Raw genomic sequence first — 10,113 nt, 5'->3', positions numbered from 1 at the left:
GTCTGTGTTTATCAAAATCGTGATTAAAATCGAAATAAAATAAAAAATTGTGATGGTTTAAATGCCTAGATAAAATGCAATGTGTTTATTCGGTTTAAAGTTCAAAAAACATTATTTTTTATGGACCACAACTGGTAAGTGTATTTTATTACTTAAGTTGGTGCGTTTAACAGTTTCTGTAACTTATTACACAAAGGGCAACGGGCTGTGAAAAAAAATCTAATGTGATTTTCATGCGCATCTCATCAATATATAAGTACATCTCCAGCACGTGCGTTCTTTTACTGTCTATGGTTCAGATCAGGATTGCCAGGTTTTCTAAAAAATCCTGCCCACTTGCTTCTCAAAACTAGCCCAATCGCGTTTCCAGGAGGGCAGCGCGCGCTAAGCTGGTGTCGAATCACAACACAGGACCCGCTGGCCCAATCAGAACTAATTACGTATTTCTGAAGGAGGGACTTTATAGAACAAGGAAGTCATCAGCCCGTTTTTATGACAGTGAAAACAGAGGTATACAGATAGGTGAATTGTGTGAAAAATACTGTTTTTTTTTTTTATAAAAAAATTAAATTAAAAAATGTTTACACGCGAAACATGAACACATCAAAAAAGCCCGTAAAAGCCTTTAAAAACTAGTTCAAAATGAACGACCCGTCACTAGTGTGCAAGCCTATTTGAAGCATCATACAGAAGTGTTGTGCATATTCTTAAAATGCATTCCAAAAAAATCATAATCTGTAATAAATAATTATTCATATTTTGAAGAGCCCATGATAACAATATGGTACATGTTCTTTATCGTGATATACGTGAATACCGGCACATGAATCTTTCCAACCCTTAGCTTTTGAATCATAATGTACAAATTAAGATTTACACCGAAATATGCTCTGCACATCTTTAAGGATGAGACCCAATGAACATTAATACACAGAAAACAGGAAAAAAGCATGAATTCTTCATGTGATTGGACTAGCAGATTAAAGGGTAATCACTTTTTTTTAGTTAAACACTTTTTTTTTTAAACACTGCTTTTAACTTGATCAGGCAAAAGCCTGTCTAAACAGCTAGAAATAACATGACTGCACTGAAATAAAAGACAAATTCAGTGAAAACGCAGTCATTAACCTCACCATACTGGACACAGAAGAGCTTAAAGTGGGATCTCATGGCTGCCTGCCAAAACATGTGAGGCCTGATTACTAAGTTATTTCTCTCTGGCCTGTTGATTTGAAATTACACAGGTTATTACGAGCAATTCACACAACCCAGCAGAGTTTCGCCAACAGCAACATCGCTCAATAAATGCCAGCCAACCACAACAGCTAGTGCTCTGCCCTCGAATCTAGTGCATATTTCTCTCAGGGCAGAGGCTGTTCCCTTTGGAGTATTCCAGCAAATCCCACTTCCACATTTCTCAGAGGATCAGACCACCTCGAAAAGAATGAGACCTCCGATCTGAGATGTTATCTTGGCTTTCTAAGGAGATTCACTTGCACATCACAGAGAAACGGCTTTCCAAAATCAGCGCATAAAAACTCAGGAAAATGGGACAACACCCTTTCCCTCTTATTTCTCCTCATCACTGCATAAAAACATTTGCGATTGAGTGGAAAATGTGTCTTAGATAAATCTAGTAAAACTATATGCAGCAACTCTCTACATTTAAAGTGAAGATAAGTAGTATCTTAATGTGACTGTAAGAGTGCAACTGCACCTGTAAACAATAAAAAGAGTGAAATTAGAAGGAGAAAAAGATTCTCTGATTGGCTCTTTCACAACCTGCTGTCTAAGAGTGATTTAATGAGACACCTGCATGAGGAAACTCAGACGTCTGAGAGTAAAAGCCTCACTGCATTCTTTAAATAAAGAAAAACAACTGGTATTTAAGCCAGAGTTTCTTTCAGTAACTTTGGAAAGGCACCAACTGCCTCAGTGGTGTTATATTGTGTAAATGTGATTAGTCATGGGAAGGCTGCACTATTAGCACCTCTAACAATGAGCCCCTTCTGCCTTGGTCCATTTGATGTAAAGTTGCTCAAGATGTGCAAACAAAAGGAGCTTGATCTGAAAGTTGGCATTCTAAGGCGCACTTTGAACCTCAATCATTGGGTATGGGAGTATTGCAGTTGCCATGGTAGATATGCACCGGCCCATCGCAGCGATAGTACAGCTGGAAGACGTCACCATACCCGTGTTCCCTCCACCATGTGCAAAGCTGTCGGTTCCAGCCACAGGACAGTGGGTAAAACAGTTCCCTGTGCTCCATCCCGATCATCGTGAAGAAATCCTGATCACCTAGGTGCCCCCGGAAGTGGTATTTCTCTGCAAGGTGAGCCATTCGCTCGGGCTCCAGAAGCTGGTTGTATAAGGTAGAGTGACGCATGGCGTCGAGGTTCAGAAGCATTACGCCACTGTTGAAGCCGGGCAGACCGTCTGGTGGAGGGTCACCCACATGGGACTTCGGATTCTCTTTGCGGTACTGCCAGAAAGTGTGCCTATGAAAAATAGAGAAGACAATGCAAAGAAGAATTTAAGCAAAGAATCATAGCTTTACTATACCTAGATTTACAGATGTGAACAAACAAATAACTAGAGCCAGACCGATATATCGTTTTGCCGATTTATTTAGCCGATATGAACCTGTCCCAGATATATCCGTCTCTGCAAATATGCCACAGATTTGCCGCCGATATGAAACTTTTTTTTTTACAGAACATATAGTTCCTGAGTAAATGATGAATGCTGGTTTTATGCAGATGAAATGCTTCTAAATGGTGTAATAACATTTGTCCAGCAGAGCACGCTACGCTCCATTGTCCATTGTCCACTACAGGTCAGTGTAGTGTAGACATGTGCGGAACAGCTCAAACTTCACCCGCTGCTTCAAATTATCCGCCCGCCATCCACAAGCACCTATATATGATTGTCACATTACAATGATTCTAATTCTTATTTTTGCATGAAGATTTGATGAATGGATGGTTCATTTTTAACAGCAGACGTTGAAATGATGAAATGAAAAGCTATGATTTCTACAATACAAAAAACGCAGACAGAAGCATGGAATCCAGTCATAGAACAGAATTTAGCAGAATCTGTCATATTTGTTTGATAAATGTATTTAAAAAAAACAGGTCAGCACACTTAAATCAAATCGTGGTAGACTAGTGTCTGTGAATGCTAATCTGCAAAAATACTTTTTAAATACAAATCCTCACTTTCGGTGTGTTCATTTGATTACCAGGAAATATACAACACAGAATTTGTGAAAAAATATTATTAATTATTATTATTTATTCATTTTAGTTGTTTATCTTTGGAAAAGCTGTGCTTCCAGTATAAACCTGCTCCTGTTGGATTGGCAGTAGCATGCCCTACACAGTTACCTTGTTTATTTTCTTAAATCAAGAAAATCTATTTATATAGCCTACCAGAATATCATACTTAGGAGAGTGATCTCTTGACTTTTGACACCTAGCAACGCACTTACAACCACTCAGAACACCTATGCAACTGCATAGCATATTTTCACAACAATTCTGGGCAAAAATATGATTCTACTCATGTTTTTGTTCTCAACCTAAAGCATTTTTGCAAATAAAGCAGTTTCTAGCTTAAGTATTAATAACTAGGGTGTGACAGTAGTGCTGTTTCAGGGAGTAGAGACTTCATTGAAGAAAAGAGAAGTAAAACAAAAAACAGTAGAGGAACCATCTTTATGTTATAGTATGCATAAATCACGGAAAAAAGCATAGAGGCCCAAAACATTTGTTTTTCTCCGCTGTTCGACATCAGACAACCAAACCCCTCAGTTCTATGTGAACAATGCTAAAATAGGTGAACACCAAAAATATACAAAATGTGTTTTCATAAAAATACCTCTGAAATACATAGACAGCCGAGCTGAAAACTGAAATTTTACATCGAGACTTCAACATGAGATTGACCCAAGGCTGTAAGCTTGAGGTGAACTCAACTTATGTGGCAAATCCTGAAAATCTCTAGCATGTTTTTTGAGTGAACTGAGATTTAGTGCAGATGCAGCATGTGGGCTGGTGAAGTGCACGGCCACGCACTGCTCATAACGAAAACCGTGAAGTGCTGAAACCAAGCTTATTCAAAGTAGCTTTGATCCATCAAGTCAATGCCCCCTGCAGGGAATTCCTCAGAGGCTCTACCGAAGTTCATAGATGCTCTTTTGCTTTTAAAAAGCTCAAGCTGGGACAGAAACAACAAAGAGATTTCTGAAGCTGCTGCTCCTGGACTGTTCATTTTACAGCACGAGAACAGAACCAGACAGGATGACACAAACTTCAAGCTTTTATCTTTCTCCCAGAGACTCCAATTTAGTGCAACTCCAGTCCATGGGAGCATTTCAGAGAACTCGAGTCAACAGGCAAACAAGAAGATGACTACAACATTAACTCAGAGGGCCCTGTGGATGATTTGATGGTGCTGAACCAAAAAGCTCTGTGAGATTCCTGTTCCTCTAAGAAATCTTTCCAGAAAGTTCAGGTATAAAATCATTAGTCTAATCTTTTGTAAAAAGGGTTGTCCTATAAAGTTAAATTTTTAAAAGGCAGATAACATAAATTTAGATCTGCAGTTTTAAAGTGTAAAAGACACTGAGGGGCAATCCACCAAATAAAAATTTGGTCAATGACTTACTTTCTTAAGTGGAACACGTAATATGGAATTTGAGGAATCCAAAAGCTAAAAAAAAAATAAAAAAAAATAAATAAATAATAATAATAATAATAATAGTAAGAGTAAGTGTAAGATTCCAATTAACAATTTTTCTAATAAGGATTCATTTATTATTTAACTGATAAAAACATTTACATTTACATTTAATCATTTAGCAGACGCTTTTATCCAAAGCGACTTACAAATGAGAACAATAGAAGCAGTCAGGTCAACAAGAGAACAATAACAGAATACAAGTGCCATGACAAGTCTCAGTTAGTCTAGTATAGAACGCATAGCCAGGTGTATATAATTTTTTTATTTTTTTTTTATTAAATGAAAAAGACAAGAAAAGGAAAAGTACTGGTGTTAGTAGGTTAAGTGCAGGCGAAAAAGATGAATCTTTAGATGTTTCTTGAAAATGAGTAAAGACTCAGCTGTACGAATTGAGATTGGGAGGTCATTCCACCAGCTGGGCACAGTCCAGGAAAAGGTCCGTGAGAGTGATTTTGAATTTCTTTGGGATGGCACCACAAGGCGTTGTTCACTTGCAGAGCGCAAACTTCTGGAGGGCACATAGGATTTAACCAGTGAGTTTAGGTAAGTTGGTGCCGTGCCAGTGGTCGTCTTGTAGGCAAGCATCAGTACCTTGAATTTGATGCGAGCAGCTACTGGTAGCCAGAGTAACCTGATGAGGAGAGGAGTAACATGAGCTTTTTTTGGCTCATTGAAGACAACCCTCGCTGCTGCATTCTGGATCAATTGCAGAGGCTTGACAGTACATGCAGGAAGGCCCGCCAGGAGAGCATTACAATAGTCCAGTCTGGAGAGAACAAGAGCTTGGACAAGAAGTTGGGCTGCTTGCTCTGACAGGAAGGGTCTAATCTTCCTTATGTTGTATAAGGCAAACCTGCAGGACCGGGTCGTTGTAGCAATGTGGTCAGTGAAGCTTAATTGATGATCCATCACAACTCCTAGGTTTTTGGCTGTCCTCGAAGGAGTTATGGTTGACGAGCCCAGCTGTATAGAGAAGTTGTGATTAATCAAAGGGTTAGCTGGAATCACCAGTAGTTCAGTCTTTGTAAGGTTAAGCTGAAGGTGATGGTCATTCATCCAGCTAGAAATGTCACTCAGACAGGCTGAAATGCGAGCAGCTACCGTCGGGTCATCAGGCTGGAATGAGAAGTAGAGTTGGGTGTCATCAGCATAGCAGTGATAAGAAAAGCCATGCTTCTGAATGACAGATCCTAAAGATGTCATGTAGATGGAGAAGAGAAGTGGTCCAAGTACTGAGCCTTGAGGAACCCCAGTAGCAAGGTGGTGTGACTTAGAAACCTCACCCCTCCAAGACACACTGAAGGATCTGTCAGAGAGGTAGGACTTAACCCACAGGAGAGCAGTTCCAGAGATTCCCATCTTTCTGAGGGTGGACAGGAGAATCTGGTGATTAACAGTGTCAAAAGCAGCAGACAGGTCCAGTAAGATGAGTACCGAGGATTTTGAAGCTGCTCTTGCTAGTCGCAGGGCTTCAGTAACTGAAACAAGCTTACTGAACACAGTTCTTCTTTCAGATGAAAATAACAACTTGATGTCTAGCATTCAATAAAAAAGGTCACCCAAAATACTTGTTTAGAGCAATTGAAAGAATACAGTAACCAATGTAAACTTGAGGGCTTTAAGCTAATACAGAGAGTGCTTCTCCAAAAAAACAAAAACAAAAAACAAATTAACAGTGGGAGCCAGCAGCCTGTCATGGAGAAAAATCTCAGAATGCTCTACGTTAAACTTTGGCGTTCCGCCCTTTTTCTATCGTGTCTAATGATTTTGGTTAATATACACGAGGGAGAGAGAGAGATAGAGAGAGAGAGAGAGAGAGAGAGAGAGAGAGCAGGACAGCGCTTGTGTAGTTTGAAGACTGAGTGCACGAGCGCGCGTGAAACTTTGGTGTTTCGCCCTTTTTCTATCGTGTTTAATGATTTTGATTAATATGCACAAGGGAGAGAGAGAGAGCAAGAAGCGCTCGTGTTGTCTGAAGACTGTGAGTGTGCGCGCAGTCGGGGCTCTCTCTCGTACGCACCCTGTCAGGCGCTGCAGTCATTCGATTCTACATCACTCTCATATAACCCTGGATTGGTTATATATATAAAAAAAAACAAGCTCCTCTGGCTCCTCATAGTGGTCCTATTGCCATTTGCAGTAATACCATCGGTCCCGGTAAGAAACAACCAATCAGAGCTGCGGTCCGTAACTTTTTTATTTGTTGAAAATTTACAAAATGTATATAATAAGTGAGTACACCATGAATCAATTTTCCAAACCGTGTTTTTAGCCTGTCCTGAGTCACTAGGGTGCACCTATAATAAGTGTTTATATTCAGACTATTTTAGATTGCTTCGGGGGCATCACGGCAGAGTAACCCAGTACCTTTGTGATTCTTCATAGACATAAACAGAGAGAAGTAGTTCCGGCTATGATGTTCTTCCGCAAGACGCAAGCAGTTCTGTTTATTAACTGCTAGAGCATCAAAAGTTACCGACTGCAGCTTTAAAGATTAAAATAATAACAAAATAAAAAGGGCAATGCAGGAAAGACCCAAGCCACATATTCATATTTCAGTATATAGACACTTTTGTATTTGTCATTTTATACCTGTATGACTATGTGAAACATACAATGACATTTGAATGGTCCAAAAGGTAAAAAAAACAACAACAAAAAAAACAGCCTTTAAGTAGGTCTGCAAAAATTATTCTGAAAATCATTAATTTTTTTATTTATATTAAAACGTGAAAGAGACTATTATTAATAATTGCATTTTCTTTTCTCTTATTCCTTTATTACAGTTATTCTTCATCTCCTCCAAAAAACACTGAAATTGAAAGATAAAAATAGGATAATAAATTATAATATAACAGGATGACATTTTATTTTCTGTATTTTATTTTTTAGTTATTTTATATCCTATGTATTCCTGTCTGGGTGTGCATGTTAAATGGACTACTTTTTCTTTCTTTTCTTTTTTTGTCCTTTCATTATTGGATAAGAGCAGCAAAATGATTGTTCAACATTTAATGTTCCACAGACGGAAATCATACTGGTCTGCAATGACATGAGAAAATGAAGACATCATTATTTTGAGGTGACTTAATCCTTACATAAAGATGAACGCAACCTCAAACCAAGCCCTAAAATCTGCAAGAACTAGCATATTACAAAAAAAAATGACACGGAACATTTAGGACACTCTCTGTGTGTCTTCTTCTAATGAAATATTCACGAGGAGACAAAATGCTGCATGTCAGATGCAAGGGCATGGCTGAGGCACTCTGGGTAAGGATGAGTGCGTGCCTGGGCCGTCCCTAATGAACGAAGCTTCAGAAAAATCCCAATTATAGTTGCGTTATTCAGTCTTTGAGTGGAATTTGTGAAGTCAGAGAGAAAAACAGCGGGGGTCACCAAGCAAGCGTGCATCAACAGTGTGGGTTGAGACAGCAGAATAGCAGCTTCCTGTGTCATCTCTTCAGCTCAGCATCAGTGCTTTAATACAAACAACTTTCCCTGCTGTTTAACAGCCTCCTCCATAAACTCCAGAGGAATATCAGAAGGCACTTCCACATTTCATTCCTAGTTTTATTGTCTTCTACAAGTGGCAAGACCTTTTTGTCTGCTTGAGGGGAGGTACGTGAATCTAGAAGAATTCATAACCATTAACAACTGGATGGTGTATTGCTGTACATAATGACTCAGGAAAGGAAATGCGTTTATAATGGCATTATGCAAACTAGTATACAACTGTATTTTTCCAATTGAAAAAAGTTGTATGTATAATGCAGTTATGTATAATCCATTATAAAAGTAGTTATGACTTGTAAAGCACCTTATAATGTATTGTATAGTCTCAATTTTTTAAACCCTATTTAATACATTATAACACTGATCAATTAATTGTTACATTATGCATTTTAAATTCGGTTTTAATTATTTACGACAAGATGTAATGCATTAGAATGCACATTTTATGAATAATTAAAATGCATTATACATAAAGGCTAAGTAAAGTGTTACCTATTTAATTGTATGTATTGTGGATGTATAGTAATGCACGTAAATAAATATTAATATAAAGATTATATTACAGTATGGTAAAAATGAAATTGATCTATAATATAAAAGAAAATCTATGTTATAAAACAAATAAATATAATAAAAGTATAATAGATTTAAAAATACATATAAAATAACTCAATATTATATTATATTGATGAAAATAGATTATATGTATATAAGAAAAAATATCAAATGTGCATGTTTAGCATACATACAGTGCTGCCTAAGTAATTAGCCTCAGAAAATACGTTCATTTTATTTTACAAATTTTAATGTTATTTTAATCACTATCATTTCACAATACAATTTGTGTTGGATATGTTCACGTTTTACCAAACCAAGGTTTTTACTTTTAAAATGCTAGACATTTGCTAGGGTGTACTGGTTGGTTGTGCAGCAAGATGCAAATCTTGTTTAATATTTAGAGTCAGAGTTTTGTTCAAATCCCTAACTGTAAAGTACGCACAGCAGTAACAATTAAGCTCCCCTTAGGAAACACCACTAATGAGGCAATAATTTCCACTGCATCTTAGTTGTTAATAGGTCCTGTGGGCTTTTATACATGAAATAAACATTTCCTTTAAAGTGTTTAATTCTAGAAAGAGACTAGTAAATGACAGCATTATGTGCTTTTTTCATATTCATATAGTGCGAGAGGTACTGCAGTGAAAAACACTGTGGTTTGTGTGCAAAAGCCACTCACTTCAGCAATCAGCTGCTCACTGCCTGAGTATTTCAAAGCTTTCTCCTTTATTAAAAACAAGTTAAATGCTAATAGATTTGGTTTTTAGTACCAGTGTAATAACAAGAAGAAAAAAAAAGGTGACAGAAAATTACCACCCTATTAAGGCACCCATTGAAAGGAGGGCATTTTATTTATCAGAACTGTTGTCCTGTCCATATCAAACACATATTTCTGAAAACATTTTAATATTTAATTTAATATTCAAATTTATAAGAATAAGTTAACACTCAAAGCTTAAAAAAAAAATGGAGTGTTGCTGATTTGACAAATTCACTTTAAGTGAAGGACTGCTGCTTTGCACTTACCCTGTTACTTTATATTGCTAACTCAAGGTTTTAAAGATGACATAACCACCAGACAATCACATATCAGAAGTTTAAACTAATATGGTTTAAAACACATGATTTCAGAGCAAGAAATCATAACCAAACAGATGTTTTTAACATATCCGAGGAACAGTATCTGAGGAGAAAGCTGTAGAGGCACAGACTTATTCTGGAAAATGGGAGCATTAGCTCATTTGCATTTAAAGAGACATGCACAAAAATAGCTGGTCTCTGCGTCCACTCAAA

The 10,113-nt window shown here is 37.4% G+C and overlaps 1 protein-coding gene across 2 annotated transcripts in view; it reads right to left on the bottom strand.

The window, feature by feature from the left end:
* Positions 1-1,798: 1,798 nt before the first annotated feature.
* Positions 1,799-10,113, bottom strand: part of LOC113110938 (xyloside xylosyltransferase 1-like) — a 34,302-nt gene continuing 25,987 nt past the window's right edge. For both annotated transcript variants that reach the window (XM_026275232.1, XM_026275233.1), the window contains exon 5: positions 1,799-2,498. In XM_026275232.1, coding sequence (XP_026131017.1) covers positions 2,102-2,498 — 397 coding nt within the window. In that variant the 3' untranslated portion in view covers positions 1,799-2,101. The remainder of the gene's footprint in view (positions 2,499-10,113) is intronic.

This window comes from Carassius auratus, chromosome 11 (genome assembly GCF_003368295.1).
Source record: "Carassius auratus strain Wakin chromosome 11, ASM336829v1, whole genome shotgun sequence".
Taxonomy (NCBI): Eukaryota; Metazoa; Chordata; class Actinopteri; order Cypriniformes; family Cyprinidae; genus Carassius; species Carassius auratus.
The sequence above is the reverse complement of the archived record's forward strand: the minus strand, read 5'-3'. Positions and strand labels throughout refer to the sequence as shown.